The sequence below is a fragment of the Miniopterus natalensis genome, chromosome 1 (assembly GCF_054644295.1).
Source record: "Miniopterus natalensis isolate mMinNat1 chromosome 1, mMinNat1.hap1, whole genome shotgun sequence".
NCBI classification, from domain to species: domain Eukaryota; kingdom Metazoa; phylum Chordata; class Mammalia; order Chiroptera; family Miniopteridae; genus Miniopterus; species Miniopterus natalensis.
In genome coordinates, this window is record NC_142081.1 from 120,188,402 (window position 1) to 120,213,500 (window position 25,099).

The 25,099-nt window shown below is 37.0% G+C and overlaps 1 protein-coding gene across 3 annotated transcripts in view; it reads left to right on the plus strand.

Annotated features, from left to right (window-relative positions):
- The window catches only part of PLXDC2 (plexin domain containing 2), a 401,646-nt gene that overhangs the window by 202,753 nt on the left and 173,794 nt on the right, over nt 1-25,099 (plus strand). For all 3 annotated transcript variants that reach the window (XM_087825356.1, XM_016224708.2, XM_016224709.2), the window contains one exon: nt 9,765-9,834. In XM_087825356.1, the coding sequence (XP_087681482.1) occupies nt 9,765-9,834 (70 nt within the window). The remainder of the gene's footprint in view (nt 1-9,764; nt 9,835-25,099) is intronic.

Sequence of the window (25,099 nt, forward strand, 5' to 3'; positions counted from 1 at the left end):
ACTCTGGCTTGAGAAGCCTGCCGGTATCCACTGCCTTGATTCTAGAGCAGGATGGAAAACCCAGAAGTGGCTTCTTCTAGTTCTCTCCCTCCCCGACCTACCCTCCAGGGGCGGCTTTATAAAATCCTGTTGCACTTTCCCTGTGCCCTTGAACTGACTGTTGCTCTGCGCCCTGGCTGAATGGAAAGTAGTTCTGTAACTAATCTGAATATATCTCAGAATGTGCAAGTACAGGCACTCGACTAAGCCAGGTGTTTGCTGGGAACCATGCAATGTGAGAGGCCAGCACACATGGTGCTAGTTCACTTACTCTGTTACACATGAGCAAACATCAGGTAACTGCAAAATGTTTACACGTTGCTTTCTTATTTATGAATAGTCCCATGCAGAGTGTCACTCAATATGCAGGGTTAATGAAGTTCTCAGTTCTGTTATGAAAAAAGCGCTGAAGCAGTTAGAATTCCTAACTCAGAAAATCAATTCAATTGATGGGCTTTATTTCTAAAAGACTGAGTAGCCAGTCCCTAGTCCATATATTTGCATATTGATTAACCAATTTTCATGAACATTTTGATCTTTTAATTAGCTTTCCAGTGTTTTCAGTCACTGGATCAGTGACCCATGTCCCTGTTCTCTCCTCCCAGGGTATGAGAGTTGGTTAAAGTCCCATCTTATAAAAATCCTAGATGATGAAAGCATTGTGAATTATTCTGCCCACTGCAGCTATTTTTTTTTCTGAAATACACTTAGCTCATTTTTGTACTAGAAGCAGGATCTTATTTTAGGGTCTATCAAAAGATGTTTACATTGGGGTTCACATGTATATGCCTATCCATGGTCCATTTTCTCTCTTTAATAGCTGCTTGTTGTGGAAAACTGTCAATTAAATGTTTATCTATATCTATACCTAAAAACATACATGCGTATATACTTATATTTATATTCCTCTGCTGTCCTTCAGTTTATAATACTTTTAGAAATGAATTGGTTTCGGTTAAATAGATGAATAACCCAGTGAAGTGCAGTTACCATTGAGAACTGTAAAAAGAAAAAGTGTTCTGGAAGTTTAGAACATAGGCCCCTGGATCTATCCTTGGAAGGTAAGAAATGGAAGCATCTGATCCCCAGTGTGAAAAATGAAAGTGGTTTAGGCTGTGCCCATCACCTGGTAGGAAGGAACCTGCTGTGTTGCCACCAGGCCTCCATGGGGTGTAGCTCACTGTGGCTCCACCCAGCATAGTGCTCTGTTAGTCCAGTCCCTGTCATTCGTGCATTTCATCTGAGAAGACTGTTCTGTACCTTTTTCAGATTTTGTCTTTTTTTATTTTGGCCTCATGCATTGCTATTACATTTTAAAGAAAATTGTTACTTCTAGTGAGAACAAAAACATGAATGGCTGACAATATTAAGGGTTCCAGGTAGAAAACACAGTTGTGGAAAGTCCGAGGACGTGTAGGAGAAGAATTACCTAGTACAAAGGAAGGGAGATAGAATGATGCAGTGGTTAAGACAGCTTTTTGGACTCAAACCTATGTGGATCGAAATCCTGGATCCACTACTCATTGTGGTGTGAATTTACTATTTGCCCCTTTTTTAAGTTTTTAAAAAATAATTTCAGGCTTATAAAAAAACTTGCAAGGATTACAAGAGTTCCCATGTAGCTTTTACCCAGCTTTCCCAAATATTAACACCTTACATACTCATGGTACAATGATCAATACCAAGAAATTAACTCTAGTATACTCTTAACTAATCTCTAGACCTTATTCATATTTTGTTAATTGTCGTTTTTTTTCTGATCCAGAATCCAGCCTAGGACCCACACTGCCTTTATTTGCCTAATCTCCTAGTCTCCTCCAATCTATGACAGTTCCTCGGTCTCTCTTTGTCTTTCATTAACTAGACATTTTTGAAGAGCATCGGCCAGTTATTTTCATATGGTTCCCAGATTCGGGGTGTGTGTCTTCAAACCTTTGTTTCTTCATGAAGAAATACAGGTCTCTGTTTTTCGGCAAGAATACCACAGCAATGGTATTTTGTTCCTTGTGCTTCCCCTCAGGAGATACAGGATGTCAGTATGTCTTGTCACTGGGGGTGTTATCTTTCATCATCTGCTTAAAGTGACATCTGCCAGATTTGGTTTCTTCGCTGTAAAGTCACTGTTGTTCCTTTCATAGTTATCAAGTATCTTTTTGCAAGGTATTTTGCAGTTATACAAATATCCTGTTTCTCATCACAGTTTCACCTTATTTTAGCATTCCTACTTGCTAAAAACAAATAAAATACTTGGCATAATGTCTGATACATTAATTGCTAATTTCATTCTCCTAACATTGGTAAACACAGTAGTTCTAACTATTTCAATATAATACAATGAGAGCTCCATAACATTGCTCAGAAACATAATGTCGAATTGTGATATGATTCTATTAGAGAAGTAATTTGCCTGCATGAGTATTATAGACAACATATACCAAATCATTTTCAGCTATTTATTAGGAATCAAATAGTTGCTATTTTTTCATTTAGGAAACTTGTTTTAAGGAACTGTTGCTGTGCTAAACACCTTCATGTACATGATATGATATTAGCCATCACTGACCCAGTGTTTACGAAGGTCCCGGTGTCATTTGATAATTTGATCTTTATAATAACCTTTAAAGAAGTGTCTTGACTTTACAGATGAGCAAACTGTGGCTTAAAGGAGTTAAATGACTTAACAAAATCACACAGCTTCTACGTACCAAAGTGGAGGTGTAACTTCAAGTCTCTCTGACTTCAAAACATGCTAGAGCATTCAAAAATTAGGACAGAACCATTTAAAATTTAAAAATAATTCTCCATCTAGTGCCATTGAAAGAAGATTGTGAAATGTATGTCTTACAGTTAGTAAAGGAGCAAGGCTGCAGCGATCTATTTGAAGCACTAATAGGTGAGTGTGTTCTATGTATACCTTATTCCATTTCAAGAAAGTCAGTCAATTGTCTTTTGCATTCTGGAAGGGTATACCGCATCCCAATTAAGAAATTAAATTTATTAAGAGTTATTTATTTTAAAAGCTATCTAGTAAGTAATGATTATTAAATCATTTATATTTATTAGAGATTTAAATCTTACTGGAAATAAGATTATTTGTTGAGGTAGTTCAGATAAAGCCAGTACCACTAGAACTAGCCACTTAAGTAAAACAAAATGTAATTTTTCTCAAGTTTTGCAAGTCCTCTCAAAGTTAATACCTGGCATAAATAAATAAACTGAAAATATTTTGACTCAAGGTTTATTTGACCTATTTTTTGAAAAAAATAACACAAATCTCCCTTTGCTACTATTACTACTACTAATAATATCTCACCTATTAGAAAACTTCAAGATAAACAAAACTTATTTGAATTATTAAAAATGGAATGTTAAAATGCATGCATAGAAATTGATTAATCCATTAATTTATTTTTCAATAAATGAATAGTCTTATATTTCTTAGACCCTTTGCTATCATGAATTCATGACATCAGCAATTATTAAAGTTTAGTTACTACCAGTTTTCTTTCCACATGCTGCTTTCAGCAGGATTTGCCTTATAAAGATGACATAAGGATGTGGGAGAACCAGAAACATGGTTTTATTTCTGTAAATAAGAAGCTGTCTTAAAACAAAAAGCAGTCTTCATTAATGACATTAAAAAATGGTTTTGAGAATTAGAAAAGTGCCTACTCCAGATTCTTAATTCTATGAAGCAGTTTCTGTCTTCAAGGTTTTACTGGCACTGACTAATTAATTTATCTTTGCAATACTGTTACCAGACAGGGACCGGCCCAGAGCAGGCCTACCTCAGGCTGGCCTGTAGTGTGTGGGTTCTTGATTTCGTGTACAAAAGATTTCACAATATGAGCCCAGATGGGTGTGAGAGTATATTTATTAACACTGGTGACAGTGAAATAAAGGAAGAAATTAGGGTAGAAAAAACAACAGGAGAGAGCCTAGAGCCCGTGCTCTGCTTTGGCTCCCTAGAAATGTTATAGGAAAGAAGTGAGCCAAGGGAGGTCAGAGAAAAAGGGAGCCTTGGAGACAACCAGGGAGTGAGCAGGTCGAGCTGCCGCTGCCCACTACTCCCCTGGTTGCAAGTATGCTGGCGACCCTTAGAAATGAAAAGCACATGCCCCAGAAGGGACATGGGCGTGCTCTAGAGGGAGCCTGCACTGAGTCTTTGTCTTAAGGGCTTTTTATTCCCCTCTCCCCCTCCCTTTTTTTTTCTGCAGGTGAGAATCTTAGGGAAGGGTTTCAGTAGAACATTCATCAACTTTCCAGGTGTATTTTTAATATGCTGGTGCATCAGAATAAGTGTATAGGGGAGTTTTGGATTATTATTTGGTCTGTTTTACTTTTATCTTAGTTCTGTCTGGCTTTAGTGGGGTTTTTGTTATTTGTTCCCCAATTTCATCTGAGTCTAGCTGCCACTAATGGCATTGATTGGGTCTTTGTTCTCTGTTTTCCCAGGCCAGGGAGATTTAAGCTCTGTATTCTCTGGTTAGGGAGGAGGGTATTAAGCGTTTGCTCTCGAGTGTCCTTGGTTGGGGAAGATAAGGTCTTGCGATTCATAAGCTGGCTGCAAGCTGCCCAAACTGTTTGGCCGTGTTTAGTTTTCTTGTCTCAGTTTCCCCATCCCACTTGCCCAGGGATTCCTAAATTCTTACTATCCTGCCACAATACAACTGAGAAATAGGCAAACAAGTTAAATTGGAATAGTGCGTATGTAGCATTAAAATTCTTATGTTATTAAAAAAGAATTAAAAGAGATAGTAATTAGTGAGAAAACAAAAAGCAATAAGCATAAGAAAAATATGTAAAAGAGGCAATAAGAGGTGTGGATGCACTTAAAAATCCAGGAGTATGACCCTGATTGAGTCTGAGAGTCTGTTCCCAGGAGTAATTTCCCTTGCTCGACATTTGGTCCTGTCCAAAATGTCTGCAAAACGTTCACGGAGATATTTGGTCCATGCTAACAGGTCCTTGATATTTGGTCCTGTCCAACACATCCGTGGACATATTTGATCCACACCAACCCATCTGCCTAACCCCTTGTGCCATTACTAGCTAGGCTGCCTAGGCAAGAAAGGTTATTACGCCAATACCGTGACACACTATTATTGGACCAATAAAACATGATAGTATATTTTATGAATTAACCCTGTAAACCAGAAGTATAAATAAACATATGGGCTGTATGAACCCAGGGACATTTTCTAAGCTTGGACACCTTGGACAGGGTCAAATATCAAGGACCTCTTGGCATGGACCAAATATCTCCACGGACATTCTCGACAGGACCTAATGTCTGCTAATTATAATTTCCTGGGGCATGTTGTGGGGAGAGGATGATGTGGGTTTCAGGGTCACAGTCATTTATTGGCTGTACTTGCCATACATTTACACTAGACCACCTGCAATCTATGAATCTGCTTCGCCAAACACTTCAAAGGGTGTTTCATAAATTTATCTTTCTCCATATAAGAATACTTATATGGATACTTTTTTGCTTGTCTAAAAGCTGTCATACCTCTACTCCTTTCCACAGAGCGTAAGGAAGTAGTAAATTCAGTTGATTGTATTTAGGTCACTCATGCTCTTGAAAATTTCACTTCTGAACTTTTATTTGGTATTTTGCCCAGTTTCTTAATTAATTTATTGTATCTTCACATGACAATTTTCCTGAATGCTTTTCCCTTTCACATTAGGTATTTCCTAAAGGATGAGATCCAATATAAGATCATGTTCAAGGTATAATAATTACACCATAGTCTCAATATTTTATATCTCTTTATTTATAATGGCTTTTTTGTGACAATGTCCAGGATTCTATTAGTCTTTTTGGTTGCAGAAGAGCCTTGTGGTGCATATATAATTTAGGGTCATTTTTATTTTTATTATGTAGTTAAGGGAACCCTAACTAATGAGTAACACAGCAGATCTTCTCAGACCTTAGCCAAAGTAACTCTTGCTCCTGTATTCGCCATCTCAGTTGGTATCAGTGAGGTGCGCTAGTCACTCATCTAGAAGCCTGTCCTTTATTCTCCACTGCCCTCCTTCAGTCCCAACCCTGTGTCCAATTAATCACAATGTCCTTCCAGTTTTACTTTCTACATATATTTTGACCCATCCTTCCTGCTCCCATACCTTTGGGTCTCAGCTAGCTGACTTCTGTAGTTCCTTTAAAGAGTCAGTCTCAGTGCCATCTCCTCTAGGTTAGGTGTCCCCTCCTGGTTCTTACTCTGCCCCTGCCTGTTCCTATCGCTTATCCTTCTGTGATCCTGTCCTGTACCACTTCATGAACTTCTTGAAGGAGGGAACTCGATGGAACTTATTTACTGTTTTTTCTTTAGTCCCTGATTTAGTGCCTGGTATGCTTAAGGTGTTGAATAATTGATTGTTGACTACATGAATGAATGAATAAAATTTCCTTCAGCTACCTCAATGCCTGTTTTATATGCCATACTAAGACAGAGTCATCATCCAATTATCCGAATGTAATTATGTTGACTGTATAATCATTTAGCTTCAAAGCACTTCATGAACTTCTAGTAGTGTTTGTTTTTGTTTATGTTTTAGTATTTTTTGGTTTTTTGTGTTTGTGTGTGTTTTAAAGAAGGCTAATAATAATTTTCAAAACCTTGCCTTTAAGTGTGACTTTTCTTATCACTTTGTTTTAAGTATGTAAGTAATTAAGCACATTGCCTTCACTATCAGTCAAATCCGGATTCAAATTCTAGTTTCCCACTTGGACCATACTTAACTACTCCTTTGCTAAGTAAGTTTTACTTTGAGTAAGTTATAATATGAACTTTATGCAGCTGTTTTATGTATGCATGTGTATGTAGAGAATGCTAGGTGAGATATAGTAGGAAGACATAACTTGAGTCAAGAAGTCAAGGTATGACTCTCCGAGGATGTGACACTTAGCTGTCCCTGTTGATGCTTTGCCCCATATCCCTCTGCCTCCTGAGTTCACCTAAAACTGTGGGGGACAGTTTCTACTACTAGCAACTTTCCAGCTCATGTGCTACATCTCTTTTTTGTGGCTGAGGGTACAAACAAGTGTAGTCTGGGGAAGGAGGGGAGTTAAAATCCCCCAGGAGCAACCTTCAATCAGTAGAGAATGGGAGGTGATTGATGGATAATGTCCCGATCCTGACCTCCAATGAAGTGATTCGAAGGCATGTTTTCCCTGCTATTTCTGAGTCTCCAAGGAGAGACCTGGCTACAGCGGTAACACACGGAATAATGTACCTATTACTAGTTTCTCTTATCTCACGTTTCCCACTTTTTTTAGCAAATGCTTCCTAAGATCACCTTCCAAAAAGCTATCTGCCCCTAAGTCCTTATGTCAGGGTTGGTATTTGAGGTGACCCAAGTTAAGCCAAAGCTTAAAGAATGTGGAAGCTATAACTGACCAAGGTAAACTGATCGCTTACACGAGGGAGGGAGAGGGGCATTTTAGTCATTGATGTTGCTCTTTGAATTTTCTTTGAGAACTTATTTGCTTTTTTAAAAAGTCTTTAACTTATGCATTTGCATATGTCAGTCTTATTCTAAAACTATTGAAGTATTTGTGATGGTTGAGAAACTCATGTTGTATTTCTCTGGTTCAGTCTTGGTGGTGACTGATAAGAGATTATTACTGGTTATATGTTTAAACCAAATTCCTGGGTAGAAGTGAGAAAGCCAAAAGGCTGCACATTTTATCAATTTGCTCATCAACATGGAAATAAATTAGAATGATGAAAAACAATATACTGTAGCAAGTGCCTTTATAAAATTATTTCTGACATCTTCTTTGAGATACATAATTTTGCTATTGAAGCTTTTATTTTAGAGTTATTAGTAGCCACTCATTTCAGTTAGTGTAGTGAAAATGGATTTTATTATTCCCATTAGTCAGCAAAAAATAAAAATGAGAATAAACCCCTTCTGAAGATGCAACTTTCATTAAAAAGGAAAGAAAACCTAATTGAAAGTCACTGTAAATTTTGAATGATTAATTTCATGCCAAATAAGTTATTAGAAGTCTCTGATGGATAAAAAAGCAGTCATTTGCAAAATTGGAAGGCGCTAAATCCAATCTAGATATACTTCTCTATTTTTTTTTTTAATTTCTGCATTGGGAGAGATAATATAGAAACTGTTGAATTTTAACACAATAGCCTTTTGCTATAGATAGCTTGTAATGCTGTTAGGCTCTAAACCAACTAATTAATTTCCCTCTGGATTCTTTTATTTCAGTGGATAATTTTTGTTATAATTCACTATTTTCTTGTGTTTTTTTCCTAATAATACATCTGGTTCATATTATCTTAAGCATACAAAAAAATCTAGGGTTTTTTGTTTCTTTTTTTGGCTTTGTTGTGCTGTATTTTGTTTTTGTTATTATATATTTATTGTATATGATATAGTATGTGTATTCATTATACATAAAATGTGATATATAAATAAAACATATAATAATAAATTACATATATATGCATATATAATTTAAGTTTCAGGCCTCTTTAGAAAACAGGGGGTCAAAATTTATAAACTTTCTTCCTAAGTCTTCCCCAATTTTTTTTTTTAATCCTCACCTGAGGATATTTTTTCCATTGCCTTTTCAGAGAGAGTGGAAGGGAGAAAGCGAGAGAAACATCGATGTGAAAGAAACACATCCACTGGTTGCCTCCTGCATGTGCCCTGACCAGGGCCAAGCCTGCAAACGAGGTACATGCCCTTGGCCCGAGTCGAACCCAGGACCCTTCAGTCCACGGGCCGACACTATAACTACTGAGCAAACCAGCCAGGGCCCCCAAATTTTCTTTATACAAAGGAAAAGTAGCTCTTCAGTAACCAGCATTTTCTGTTCTTTGTGTTTTTAAAAGTGGACATAATATGCTGAACCTGGAGAGTTCATTGCATCTAAAAGTTAAAAATATCTGCAGGTCTAGATCTATACATGCAAGATACCTTATTCCATAAAACTGTCGTTCATTATGAGATGAACAGAAAACAAATTGAAAACATAATTGTGTAAAAGAAAATCGTGTTTTTTTTTTAAATTTTTATTTATTTTTAAAATATATCTTTATTGATTTCAAAGAGAGGAGGGAAGAAGGAGGGGGAGAGAGAGAGAGAGAGAGAGAGAGAGAGAAATATCAACGATGAGAGAGTCACTGATCGGCTGCCTCCTGAATGCCCCCAACTGGGGATTGAGCCCACAACCCGGGCATGTGCCCTGACCGAGAATCGAACCTTGATCTCCTGGATAGGACCTAGGGGTCAATGCTCAACTGCTGAACCACACCCAGCTGGGCAAATCTTTTTATTTTTATTCAGTATAACTTGAGAGATAAGGAGTACTCTTTTGGAGAAGACTAATCAAACTAAAAAGGACCCCCAAGTAAATTGCTCATCATGATGACTGATTTGCAGTGGACATATAAAAGGCAATGGTGATGTTAGAGGGAATAGCTTGCTTTAGACTTGAAACTTCAGATTCCCTTTGTAAGCAAAGAACAGACCAACAGACTGTAACAGCCCAACTTTATTCTTTTCACACACTTCAAACATGTAATTACCAGAAAAAAAAATCCTTTATTATCTTCTAGGATTCTGGTTTTAAAAGTCAACTACAATAATAGTGTGTAAAGTAGAAGCATCAATTTTTTAAGGGGAAGGCTTTTCATACTGCATTTACTATTATGTGCATTATTGATTTTCTTTTCTGGTGTTGTTCCTTGCAGAGAGTGAATCTGTCTTTCGATTTTCCATTTTATGGCCATTTTCTACGTGAAATCACTGTGGCAACTGGGGGTAAGTGGTTTTCTACCCATTCACCCTAAATAATCTACAGTATTACTGCGGTTATTATTTTTAATTCACTCCATATTTCAAGAGAGACATTTATTGGGAAAACCATTGTCTTCTATCAGAAAGTCACAGGTATAAATAAAACCTAAGAATGACTAGTATAGCTTTTGGAAAAACTTTTCAGCAGAAAAAAATGTAGTTATAATAATTTTCAACTTAGATTCACCACCTCTACTTTTCTCCTGAGTTTTAATTTGTTTTTGATAGTATGGTAAAACTCCATGAATGGGACTGAAGTAGAAAGAAAATGTGCTTAAGGAAACTGTTGAGGCATTTTTATTTTCTTTTAATGTATATAGTTGATAGGTAGATGTAAATATATATACACACAACCACATGTATATTAGCTTTAATTATTTGTGTCTTTCCTTTAATGTCACCTGTGTTGACTGACAATTCATTTAAGGGGTCTGTTTTTTAATCCATGCTTGAGGATATGTTTTCACTGATTGCAGAGAGAGAGGAAGGGGGAGAAAGAGAGAAACATTGATCCGTTGCCTCCTTGATCAAGGATCGAACCCACAGCCTAGGTATGTGCCCTGATCAGGAACTGAACCCACAACTTTTCGGTGTATAGGATGATGCTCCAACCAACTGAACAACCCAGCCAGGGCATCTGACAATTCATTTGAGAGCTTTAAAAATAAACGCTGAAATTCAGTTTGAATACTTTTAGTTTTATTTTTCTCCATAGATTTGGAGAATCATTTAGAGATTAGCAATACCCTAGAAAGGCAATTACCAGTCTTTATAGTACATCACAGAAGTCAGAAATATTTTAATCTTTGAGTGGTGCTGGCAGAGGTAAGCAAAATGCCAAGGACTAATATGGGGGGATAGAGAAATTGAAGAATGAGAGAAAAACATAAAAATGGAAGAGTAGCAGTTAAAAGAAATCCTTAGATGTGATGAAAAGACTGCAGAGCATGCAGGACTAAAGCACCACAGACCAGAGTCCTTCTCTGTCCCAGCGTTTTGTTATTGCTCTTCTGGATGGTGTGGAAACCATGTTGATTGCTCTTCTCATATTTTAATATAATACTCAGGAGATATGTAGGATTCCGAAAATGAAATGTAATCAGAAATGCCAATGATCAAATACATGTTTTGAGCACCCCCTCTGAGCAATGGCAAATGCAGCTAGTCTGCCTTAGGAATGTATGCCTAGTGGACTATCAGACAAGGTGAAGCTGACTATGGAGGTTCCTTAGAAAATACACATGATGAAATACAGGTTCCCAGGGGTGATAAAGCTCAAACATCTGTGAGAATTCTTTAAGACTTTGTAGAAAAAAATATTGTTTAAGGTATTCCTTGAAGGCTGTCACAATTGGGATGGTTGTGTAGGGAAAGAATGGATTCCAGGGAGGAATGGGTGGCATATATTTGTGATGGTAAGTAATCGAGTGTAAGTGAAACTGGAGGTATGCTTACCAAAAGTGTGACATATTAAGATGAAAAAAGTAGGTTGGGACAATTTATATAATGTCTCAAGGATCATTTTGAGTCATTAGGCCTTAATTAGGTAAGTAATCAACTTTAGATAAATCTAGACACTTGTATAATGCCCTAAAGCAGCGATTTTCAACATTTTTCAGCTCACGGCACACATAAACTAATTACTAAAATTCTGTGGCACACCAAAAAATATATTTTTTGCCTATCTGATTTTCAAAAATGGTATAATTTTGATTAATTCACACCAAACAGTTATTATTTATTGGCTGTTATCGTTTTTTTATTTTTCTTTGGCAATCTAAGGGAAAAGAGGTCAGTGCCCCTGGCTAAACAGTCAGGTATCGCATGTTTTAAAAATTCTTGCGGCACACCAGTGTGCCGTGGCACACCGATTGAAAACCGCTGCCTTAAAATATAAAATACTACTGAAGTTAGTACATATGATTGAAAGAACATTGCAATAGTTTGTGTGACAAATATTGAGAGTTTTGATGATGCTGTCGCTTCAAACCAAGGGAGAAAATGATCCTATGAACAAAAAATTACAAACTCAAGCAGAAGAGCTAGTTTTAGGGAAAAACTAAAGTTCTAAAACTATTAAATTTTGTGGAAAAAGAAGGACTATACATAAATAAAAATTACACAAAGACTGTCTTTTTGAGCTCACCATGTATTTCTGTGCTAGTATAGTGCCAGCCATTTAATAGGCGTTTAATTAATGTGTTGAAAGATTGAATGAAAAGGGGAAAGGCAAAATTAAAAGATTGCCGCTATAAACCACGAATTACATCATGCTGTTTCACATCTTTAAAGTATGCTTGGGCAAGGCTAAAATAAAGTTAAATTAAATTAAAACTACGATTAACTATTATTTTATAATATGGACATTAGTCATGTTTTCTGACATTTAAGTTTCTAGTGTTCCACTGAATTTTAAAGTGAATGAGTAATCACATTTGTTCAAAATGTATACACATGGTGATAAAAATATGAATAGTTAGCAGTTTCAATTTCTTAAATTGTTTTATTTTTAAAACACATGTCAATGATTCAGCCAATATCAAGAAAGATTTTCCTTAGCTGAGTTGGTAGGAAACAGATGGCTGTATCATCTTCCTTTGAAAAGATCCTCAAAATAGGTGAAAAATCTGTTGTCTTCAATAATCTTTATCTTCAATGAAGAAAATTCTAGTGTAAAGAAACTTTTTTTTTTCTCTACTTAAATGTGGTACTATGGAACTTGCATGTATAAATTCATACCCTCTTTAGAGAAGCATAAGCAAGATACTTTAGACACTGAGCTGGCTTTCTTCAGAATGAAACCAGAATCTCTGCTTTTGGCTAAATACATATCTTGTTTGCACTTTCATTGATGATTCATTCAATCAGTCAATATTGATTGAGCCCCTACTATGTGAAAGGCATAGTACTCGATACTTCAGTGTATGTAGAGAAGAAAAAAGTGTGGTTTCTGTTTAGGAGCTTAGAATCTAAGAAGAGAGGGGGCATATGACTAAGCAATAAGAGAAGGCCAACTTTCAGTGCTGAAGGAGCAGAAGGTTGGATCAATCAAGTACGGCTTTGTAAAAGAGCTAACATTAAACTGGCCTCAATGGAATCTTAGTAGGCAAAGAGGCAGGTAGAAAAGAAGTGGATAAGGAAGGGACATTTCAAACAAGGGGATGCTGAGCTATGTGATAGTGCTGAGCTCATAGTGAACACATTTGAAGTTCCATCAAGTAAATGTGTTTATTTTGAATGGAGAATTAGAGTGAGAGTCTACTGAAGGGAAGATGGGAAGAATAGTATGAAGTACTTTGAACATTAGAAATTTGGATGATATACAGCAAGCACTGGATTTCTTTGAGGGAGAAGAAAAACAGATATGGCCTACTCTTGGCCATGGAGAGAAAGGTAAAGTATGGGGGTGAAGACAAAGAGAACAATTAGCACCAGGTTTTTCAATACTTCTGTGCAGGTTAGCGTACCTGAACTGGGATGTGTGCACTGGAGAAGGAGAGAAGGAACCAGTGAAAGACGCACCATTTGAGCTGTTTAATCACTGTGGTTGCAAAGATTTCCAGCCAAAAAGATCCATTAGGACTCAGTGAATAAAAGCTAAGAGCACTTAAAAGAGGACTTGTGAACCAAAGAGTTTTGATGGATCTCTTCTGTGATTGACTAGGTATTGTAAGCAGATAGACCTGACCAACAAAGGTTTATCACCTTATAAATCTTAAAAAACTTGTTACTGTGAAAGACTTGTAAGAAAAATAGAAACCACAGTCAGATTAAATAACGTTTACTGCAAGATATTCCAAATAGATTAGGGACTAGGATTTTTAAGTAGGAACACATAGGTTTCTATGAAACTGAAATGAATAGATAAATTCTCTTGATTATGTCTACAAATTCTTCTTGAACTTTTTTCAACATTGGATTTGGTGGAAAGTAAAATGTTAAAATGGATATTTTAAACTACAATGCCCTTCATTTCTACTTTATTGTTTTCCTGTTGCCCATGTCTCCCTTAAAATATTTCCTCTCTCTTTCTCTCCTCTCCCTCCCTCCCTCCCTCCCTCCCTCCCTCCCTCCCTCCCTCCCTCCCTCCCCTTTCTTTCCATAGACACAAATTTATTTAAAACTGAAATGAACTTGAAGATAATGTCTTGTGTTATTGCTAGGATTAACACCATTTCAAAACAAAGTAGTTAAAAAATGCAAATATATATGTAATTTACTGTGACCTATCTTTGCATGTTTTTTATTATGAATAAACAAATTTTCAGTTAAAATGTAAATAAAAAATAAGTATTTGGTCATTTATTCATAAACTACAAAGATGAATCTTTGCTTATTTCCCACTTTAATTTTGTTTCAAAAGCTTCAATCATCCACACAGTAATGCACAAAATGAATTGGAAGTACCATCTCATTTTCTGGTTCACTGGTAGCATAATATGAATGCATTAATTTATCTTTCCATTTAAAAAATACTTTAGAATATAAATATTTCAAGCATTAAAAAAGATAGTCCTCTGCATTTTATAACAGTATTTTCATTAATGGCATCAATAATTTGTATTGTTTGCATATCACATTGCCTTTTATTTTCTTTCTATACAGGTACTTTAATGGGTTCTATTTTATTATTAGGCTGCTAAGGTGATCTTTTAAATGCTTCAAAAAGTAGATTTATGTTTAAAGATTTGATTTTTAATCCCTGCAACCATCACTAGTAATAACATTTTATATGAGTCTATCATAGGTATAGATAACTATGATGAGGAAGAAGGGTGGGGTGGAGGGTAAATGCTGCTTTAGATAATAGGGAAGAGAAGAGGTGAAGCCATCCAGATAATTCTGGCACCAAAATTTCAGTGTGCAAACAGATGCTGATTCATAATTTAAATAGTGGTGGAATTGCAGGCAGTTGTACAGGAAATTAGGAATTAAAAATGACATGAATTAAAAAGATAAGATGAACATATATTGTTTATATTGATTGTAAAAAGAATTTGCCCTCCCTGTCTTTCTACACAAATTCCTAGTGGAGATTTAATAAGAAAACCATTTAGAATTAGATCTATTTTATTTTGTTTTGCCACTTGGTAATTAATAAAATATAAAATGTTCATTAAGTAATCAATTTTTAATATCTGAAAACTTAATATATGACAAAAAAACATCAAACAGGAAAAAGTAAAATATAAACCTCCCTTCTTCCCCTGCCTTCTGGTTCTCTAGCACCCCTCCCAAGAAAAAAACAACCAGTACTCTTTGACTTGCATTTTTTTAAATTCAAATTTGGACTAATTTTCTATAACTGGTCAAAATCATTTGTTTTTTTCTCCTTTAAATTCCCAATAAGAGAAGTTAAAAAGTAGTGCATATTATCTTGATTGGGTTTTCAGGAAGTATATTATCAAATACTTCAGCTTCTTTTGCTGTTTAAACTTTCAAATAGTCATATTTTAATTTGAGTTCCAAATAATATTCCATGCTTTTTAGAGGGACTTGATTAAATAATCGTTATAAAAGGCTTTTAAGAGCAGTAGACCAATTACTCACGATGACCAATTTATAAATATCAATCTCCATCGACTTTCAAGTAAATAACCTCATGTGACAACTTGTCGCATCCATTAACTTTCTGAATGTAGTGAAAAAGTGAATGGAATTATTTTGTCTTTTTTATTATTATCAGCACAGAGCAGAGATCATGGGTATCTGGAGATCTGACGCATGAAGGAAAGGTACTGAAGGGATACATGCTGGACAAAAGTCAATCCGTTCCAATTTGCTTCACTAATTTCAAGTAACAAACTCAGGTCTCAAGGGCTCCTGGACAGAGGAATAAATTGTGCGGTGTCTGCTATGTGGAATCTAAATGATTCTCTGGGATTTACCTCTGAACACCTGCCAGTTCGTCTGAGCCGTCCTCCTTGATAATTTACTCTAGTGTCTAGTGTCCAGCAGTAGATTCAGTGGATTCGCCAACATTACTACGTTTCTTTTTCTGGGGGCTTTATGAATTGCATGTTTACAAGCCCTTTTGTTTCTACAGCGTATCAGCAGGGCATATTTCATTAGTACTGGCTTTTGTGGATGAGAATGAAGTGTGATTCAAGATTAGAGCACAGGAGACCCAGGGAGGGGCTGCCCGGAGCTAGAGCTGAGTCAGTAGCATCAACAAGAAAAATACCAGAGGCAGAAGTATGTGTAGGACGGAGGACACTTAGTAGAAAAACAAGAGAGAGAGAGGACTGTTGCTACGAGGTACATAAGTCATGACTGGGGACAGGGATGGGGGCAGGTTGATCAGCGGAGATGAGGGTCTACATAAAAAGTAGGGGTTTTTTTGTTTGGTTTTTTTCTCAGGCTCACCCTATGCCATTGTCACAGCAGCCACAGAGGAATCTACTTGTCAGCAGCCTTTGGACATTCACTTAGGAACATTTGCCTCAGGAAAGCACCCTTTATACTCTTGCGGATCCAGGCTTTATTTGGAACATTGGCAACAAGCATTTTTTTGCTTGCGTTCTTCCTTAGTCACTGCATCCATAATTCAGATAAATAACAATATTACACAGATGCTCAAATACATCACCCAGTTGAATAGGAAGGGAGCCTCGGTGACTCTGTTTAATTAATAAAGTAACAACATACAGCAGATGCTCTGCCACTGTTCAGTCCTGGAAGAGAAAGGGGGAAAATCGCTAAGCAATGCAGCGCTGGCCGTGGACCCTGGCCATTTAAGAAAAGAGTTCAAAAGAGCTCCCTCAATTCCTGCTGAAGCCAGCATCTGAAATTCATTTTCTTGGAGCAGCACTCTGGCATCTAGGTTAAGATGAATGCACTATAGATTCAGAATGTATGGATTCATAAGTCAAGCCAGTCATAGCTGTGTGATCTTTAGCAAATTACTTAAACTCTCTTGTCTCAGTTTCCCAGTCTGTAATATAGAACAATAAAGGTACCTTGATCATAGGGATTTTTGTCAAATAATATATGCCGTTACCTATTTCATACAAAAGGCTACAGAAATACATATTTATTATTATTACACATAAGTGTTCTCTTTTATTCCTTTCAAAATACATTCTCTGTAAAGCTGGGCCTACTTGTTAGTTTATCTGTTGTTTTCTTCAATGGCATTATCCACAGCACAGGAGATGTTTAGGGACTTAACTCACCATCACCCCTAACTGCTCCCATTAAAGGCTGGCTTACCCGTTCATGACTGGGAGGTATGGTAGCCTGTAGAGGACTTGGGGTGTCCTCTTGACTAGCATGGGGTATATAGATCTGTCATATCTAAGTGCAGTGCAGATATCCACTAAAGACCACCCAGTGTGACATTCTGTGAATATATTACTGTCTGAAAGTTCTACAGAAGTTAGCAATTTTGTAACACATGGCAGAAGAATTTTGCAGTGTTTCTCTAATTGCGCTATGAGTGGTCATAACTGGGTGCCAGGCATCAGTATAATCAGCAGACTACACGTATCATTTGCTTTTATTCTATCCTTTGTATAACAAGAGTATTAAGAACAAGTCACCAAAAGCATGAAGTTAATTATGACTAAAATGATAGGGCTAGAAGATGGATCTTCTCCCAGTGGCACCCAGGCTGACTCATAAACTTGAGAATCACTTAATTGCTAATAATCCAACGTGAGAATATATTAAAAACCCACCCTGAATGCAAATTAATTATTTGCTTAGTTGTATTTATGTGTGATGTTTTACCTTAGAATTAGGAGGCAGATAGCCTTATGTGTACTTATTATTTCAATTCTACCTTCATTCTTGGGATTTTTTCCTCTTTTTTAAGATATATATCACAGAAAACCAGTAGGTACAATGTCAAAACAGCTCAAAATTATGTTCTCAGTTCAACTGATAAGCTCTGGAGCTGAAACACAATGTTAAAAAAATAGGTCTAAACATTTTGTTGACTGTTTCTAATGGGGTTATGGTGGGTTTAGATGACCTTGCTGATCTGACTAGCCTCAAGACTACAAAGAGATTTTCATTTAATTTGCTTGAAGTATCATTCAAATGAAAAATTTCTGAAGGCAAAAAAGAAGGGGAGAATGCCTTTAATTGGTTTATTATCAATTTTCACAGCTACTTTAAAAACAAAACATCCTTTTAGTTAATAGTTTGTAGAGAAAATCCACAACACTTGTAGACTAATCCAGAAAAAAAGAAAATTAAAAGAATTTAGAACAATTAAATTTTGTAAAACAAATGTGTGAGAGTGAAAACTTTCATTTTTTAAGTTGTAGTAAAATATACATAGCAAAAAATTTACCACTTACAGATTTACCATTTATGAAATTTTGGTCACTGAGCTCAGCTCTGAATCAATTTTTCCTTCGATAAGTGATAATCTCTATAGTTAATTTATCAGTCATTCTGAGTAACTGAGACACCCTGCAGAAGCTGGGTGAATGGCTCTTCTCAGTGAAGGCACAGAGTCAGGGACTGGTGCAGGTCAGAAGCCATGAGTTCCTGACCACAGGATTCCTCAAAAAGGACAGTTACACAGGACAGCAGACAGCTGTTGGCCACCTTCAGTAGACACACTGTTGGACAGATGGAAAAACTGGGCTAATGGGATAGCTCAAAAATACCTCATTCTAGTATTTGGCCAGGAACATGTAGCATGAAGAATTTCAGGACCAGCTACTGAAGCTGTAAGCGTTGGTAGAGGGTAAGGATTGCATTAGCCCTGTGTCTGTAAAACTCTCTCAAGAAATCTGTGGCTTTTTAATATTGTCCAAATGGTCTCTTTATTTAGTGTATTCCTTGTCCACTAAGTAAGTGTTCTGCATACATACAGAATATACAAATTACTTGCTTTTTCTATGTACATATAAATGACACACTTCTCTGATCAAGGACAAAACGTGTATTTATTTTTCCTCTAGAGGCAATGAGTTGTTGGTACAATGGTTGGTCCTACAGCATTTCTCCTGCAGCTTGGCACCGTTAGTGCCAGGCTCTCACCTACTGGGGGAGAGGGGGAAGCTGCTATTCAATTCTGTTTCAAAAATCTTATTTTTCAACGTTTCATGCTTAGCAGGTGGCTGCCACTGAAGTGATAAAACGTTAGAATGAATAACAGATTCTGCCTCAGAATTTCCCGAAATATTTTCTTTAAATGTGGAGATCTGGGCCCTGCACCAGACCTACTTACACTGACTGATCTAGAATTTCTATTGGGGGTGAGGGAGCAAGGACTCAATGACCTAGTTAAAAGATGAAGGCAAGGGAGGGATGATCCTAGTAAGGGCCTTTAAGGTGAGTTTGCATAGCATGCACATTGTTTTTGCCTAGGATCCGTTCCATTTCAATAAAAATTGCAAAATTTTCCAATGATTCAAGTTTCAAAATGAATGCAAGATTTGTACTTTTATTTAATTATTTTTATTTTATTCAGGGACACATGGGAAAGTTGATGTGGATAGTGGAGATTAAAAGCCCCAGCTACCTCTAGGCACCACCACTCCCTATTCAATTAGAATTTCTGGCAACAAGATTCAAGAATCTGATCTTCAGAAATTCCTCAGGTTATGCTTGCTAAGGGGACACAACACATTTTAAGGAACAGAGCGCCTTTATGTAACATCTGGTCAGTGGAAGCTCTGCAGTAAAAACGAACTTAAAAAAATCTTTCTACTTACACATGTTACACATGGAGAAAGCAATTAGAGATTTTAGGCAGAAATTCAGCTACAGCTGCCTATAAACCGTAAAAGAAAAAAAAGTCACTACTCATCCCTAGACAGCTGATCTAATTACTTTCTTGTAATAGTTTGCTTGACGGGTCAAGATTTAGACTGCATGCACCAGATTGTTCTTACAAGGCTCAGTGTCACCTCAGGTTCAGGTCTGTCTTTCAGAGTTTTTCACTGGGGACGTGTATTTGTTTCCATTTTGTTGTGGTTTGGCAGACAGATTGTGCCTGAGGTCTTTCATTAATTTTCCCCCAAATCTATGCTTCATGCTCTAATATGGCTTATCCCCCCCTACCCTGATCTTTTTTATGTTTTTTTAAAGATTACTCTTTTTAAATTTCTTTATTAAATGTATTGGTTAATAAAAGTATATAGACTTCAAGTGTACAATTCTATGATACATGATCTCTACATTGCATTGTGTGTTTACCACCCAAAGCCAAATCTCCTTCCATCACCATATATTTGCCCCTCTTTGCCCTTTACTACCTCTCTCTCCTACCCACCCTCTTCCCTTTGCTCATCACCATACTCTTGTCTGCATCTTTGAGTTTTTGTTTGTTTTTGTTTGTTCATTTGTAGTTTTCAATTTTATATCCCACATATGAGTGAAATCATATGGTTCTTGACTTTTTCCGCCTGACTTATTTCACTTAGCATGATATTCTCAAGATTCATCCATGTTGTCACAAATGGCAGTATATCATCTTTTTTATGGCTGAGTAGTATTCCATTATTTATTCATAAAGGTATATATATACCGCTGTGTTCATTGCAGCATTATTTGCAGTAGTCAAGACATGAAAACAACCACAATGTGTTTTTTAAGGGAGTCTGCATATGTTTGCTAGTATTTCTCCAATGCACACCATAGTTTGAGAGTCTCCTCTCAGCTTGTTTGAAATGCCAGATTTGGGGTAGCCTCTTCAAATGAACATTACAAGCATATGCTACGTGAACAAGATCTGAAAAAGGCATAAAAGACGTTTTCATTTTACCCTTCAAGAACAGGATTTAACAAGACAGTATCTGTCACAACCACCTCATTCAAATAATCCATTCTTGAAATGAACCCATTTGTAGTAACTCCTTGAAAACTCTAGCCTGCAGCATTCTACCACAGCTAACTTCAGAGAAGTGATGTAAATGGTAGCCTGAGTAACTGCTGTGTCACTTAAACTTGGCTTATATTAAAAGCAATGTCTTTCCTAAAATTAAAGCCTTCTGCCCAGCTGACGTGGCTCAGCAGTTGAGCATTGACCTGTGAGCCAGGAGATGGAGGTTCGATTCCCAGTCAGGGCACATGCCCGGGTTGCGGGCTCGATCCCCAGTGGCGACGTGCAGGAGGCAGCCGATCAATGACTCATCATTGATGTTTCTCTCTCTCTCTCTCTCCCCCCCTCGTCTTTCCTCTCTCTGAAATCAGTAAAGATATATTAAAAAATTAAACTCTTCTATATGAGAGCCTTTTGTATTCTAAATGTAAGACAAAGGATGTATAAAAATGCTTTTTTAAAAAAAAATTTTAAAGGATAAAGAATAAGTTCACAACTATGAAGGAGCTTTCTTGTGTCCCCAATCTGGGAAAGACAGGAATAAGAACAAAAATGTCAAAAATACCATTATGGAGGCCTTAATTTTATGATACCAATCTATTTTAGGTTATTAGTTCAAATGCACGTGGCCCATCATTTCCTGTGGGGATCAAACTTGCTTCCTCTTTTTGCACAAGGGCCAGCACAGACCCTAGCATTTTATTTTATTTTTTATTTTTAAATATATCTTTATTGATTTCAGAGAGAGGGAAGGAGAGGGAGAGAGAGAGATAGAAACATCAATGATGAGAGAGTCATTGATCGAGCCCGCAACCCGGGCATGTGCCCTGACTGGGAATCAAACCCCGATCGCCTGGATCCCAGGTCCACGCTCAACCGCTGAGCCACACCCGGCTGGGCAGACCCCAGCATTTTAAATGGGAACCACATATTAGGTTTGTCGACGCCACCCTTAACTCTCATGTTTTGTCTTGAAGATGAGATCTTCATGTGTGCTGTTCAACTAGAAGATATTGAGAATCTATCTGTAACTCAGAGAAACTTTCGACGCCACCCTTAACTCTCATGTTTTGTCTTGAAGATGAGATCTTCATGTGTGCTGTTCAACTAGAAGATATTGAGAATCTATCTGTAACTCAGAGAAACTTAAGATAATTTATTAACGCTAAACACTTAAGATGAAAATGCGTGGCTTACTGAATAACTTAAAAATAATTCAAGTTGTGTTGTTCATTTTCGTATAACAAAGTACAATTCATTATGTTCATTCCATTTGCCTTACACGAAGAGTAGCTTCAACTAATAAATATCAGTGTTGTCCAGTGAGATATTTGTTTGTTGAGCTCCATATGTAAAATCCTGAGTGATCTTATAGCCCTTGGGACCTTCTAACCATGAGTGACTTTTCTTCCTCCAGTAGATGAAGTTTAAGCATTTGGACCTTGACATTTGGCAGTTGGACACACTATCCCTAATGAAGAGATAACTTTGTAGCAATGAAAAAATAATTGCTTAATCTAATGAAGTAGATAATTTAAAACCAGGGGCAATGTTTGCAGTTTGTTTTAAAAGAAAAACAAATAGGCTACATTTAGGAGTAGCATTTCTGTTAGTGGACTATAGCTTTCATATCGTGCATTTACTTCATTAAAATCTTTTTATTAATGATTCCCCTGCTACTTCTGACATATCCCAGAAACTTCCCAGTGTTTTAATCAAGTGTGTATTGGTTATGGCATTTGGTCACACCACCTGCTTGTGCCTTAACTCAAATGCTAATGAAATGCATTTTAGCCTGTACAGAATGAAAGAAATGAATATATAAATTCTTATAGTATAGGCTTTATAAATCTCTATACCTTTTTTCCATGAAATCAAAATATCTAAACAGCAATGGGTCAAAAAGTGAAAATTTAAATACTTTATGGCACTAGGGACCGAGGTGGCCTGGAGGTGTTTCAAATCTACTTTAACTCTATTTCTGACAAGTGGTCCCTAAGTGTAGATTAAGGATTTCCCCTAATTCTCCACTTTCTCTGCCAATGCTTGCTTTACATAGCTGAAGGAGTGAAATGATTCCAATATGTATTAAATTAATTTTTAGGGGGGAATCCAAAGGCAAATGGGAACTTATAGCACTGCATTTAAGAAGAAGCAGAATTATGAGTGAATCAGATATTTTTCTGGGCTGAAGAGAAGTATTGAGGTTTAGCACTTTGGTGAGCATGTCATAGTACTAGAGTCTGTTATGTACAAGGAACAGTGCTAGGCACTATTGATAAAAAGGCATGGTCTCTGTTCCCAAGAGAGACAGAGATATATAGCATTCCTGTACAGGTGTACTATGGTGTACCTGTGGTAGACCTTTCATATCTACCTGCAGATAGACAACAGTGTATTGGTTAAAGGTGCAAACTGTTGAGTAAAATGGCCTTGGTTGCAACCTTGCCTCTGCAGTTAATAGTTTTGTGCCTTCCTTTCCTTAATTCTCTTATATGTAAATAAGGTATTTCAATAACAGCTACCATACAAATTGTTGTGAGAATTAAGTGCTGCAATATATATATAATGTGCTGCAATATATATAATGTGCATAGGATTATTGTATATATATATTATAGCATTTAATGCTAAATGCTCAGCAAATTCTAAACGCTCAGTAAAGATTAATTACTTTTTATATTTGCTAAATAATATGTATATTCCACAATCTAAGAATATTACTGCAGCATATAATTTCCCCCCCAAAATTATATTTGACCTTGTTTAAAGAGAATAGCTGCTGGATTCTGGGACATAAGCTGAACTCACAACTAGTTGTGAGACTCATTCCAGCATGTCCTCCCACAGTGGGTAATTCAATGAGTACTTAGGCAAAACCATAAAGAATATATGTCATGGACCTTCAGAATAACTCACAGTAGGCAAAAGAGGAAATGTTACATTAGTTAAATTCAAAGGTCTGCTCCTAAATTTAAACACACACACACGCACACCATACGTTTTAAATATATTACCAAAGGCTTTGGAAACCCAGATTTTTAAGGAACAAAAAACAAAGCCAGCAGCAGTTAATTTCCACTGCATGCCTCGCGAATGGTTTTAGGGAATACGCAGCATTTGATGTGAAGCAACACTGGGATTTGGGCAGGTTGAGACACTGGGGAAGGGGTTTCAGGCAGAGGAAGTAGAAGTACAGGTCAGCTGTTTACAGCCATGTGGAGAGTGGCGAGGGGTCCAGTGACTTGTGCAGGAGGCAGATGGAGATATTTGCTAAGAGACTAGATCAGGTAGCTAGATTAGAGGCATTATGTGTAAGTGCTTGAAAGAGAAGGTTGAACTCAATTTAGTAACAAGTAAGGTGAGTCATTGAAGGTTTTAGGAATGGAAAGGGGGGCCCTGGCTGAAAAGCAGAGCAGCTATGACATCCTAATCCTCTGTTGTCATTTCAGATTTTGTTAGTAAATCTAAGAATGATATCAGTTTGGCCTTTCCCTTTATTTTCTATGGGAAATAGTTCCTGTTACTAGATTTTGGTGTCTGGGTCTTTCAAAAATAACGTGGTACTCCCCCAGAATACAGTTGGACTTTTTTTCCTGTTCATTTTTTGATTCTACTGCTCTCTTCCAAAAAAGTGGTATAGGATTGGTATACCATTTCCATCTGTGGGCACCAGGCACCCAGCACTTAGGTCAGCTGGCTTACCCAGTGGTGAAGGTTCAGCTTCATTTGTGGTGAACCAGCCTCCCTGACACTCAACTGTGCCAGAGGCAATGGTACTACGCAAGCCTCACGGTTTACCAGGGTGTGCAAGTCAAGGGAACTTGGGCTTTCCCCTGTTCTTTACCCAAATGAAAAAAAGTCTTGAAGAAAAACCCACAAAACACAATAGATATAGAACCCAATGCTGATTTTCCTCTTTTCCAAGTCAAGATGGAACCCATGTAAAAATAAAAGGTGGGACTCTCCCTATGCGTCAGAGTGCTGTTTACCCTGTGTTTCTTATTTCAGCTAACGATTACTCTCTTGTGGGCTCTGTTCCACTCTTAATTCACTACCATGTGTAAGAGATCTGTCAGTGACCTATCATCTCTTTCAATCCCCTCCTTTCTGGTCTTCAGACCTGTCTTGGCCCAATTTAGGTCCCCTTGTTTTGGAAGCAGACAATAGGGCTAAGCAAGAAGTAGCCCTGGTGATGAGCAGAGTGAATGAATTCGATGAAGGAAAACTATGGAGGGAGATGGGTTGTGTAGTTCTACTTCCGTGCCCTGGAGCCACGTAGTGCATATATTGAACCTTGCTTTGCCATTTGCGTGTGAAGGTAATGTCTGAGATACAGTTAATACCTTAAATTGAGTTATTTGTTGGCAAGAAAAAACAAAGTCAGAGGAAGTCCTGAAATTCTGAAATAGTAGATTTCCTTGTGGATAATATATGTGACTATTT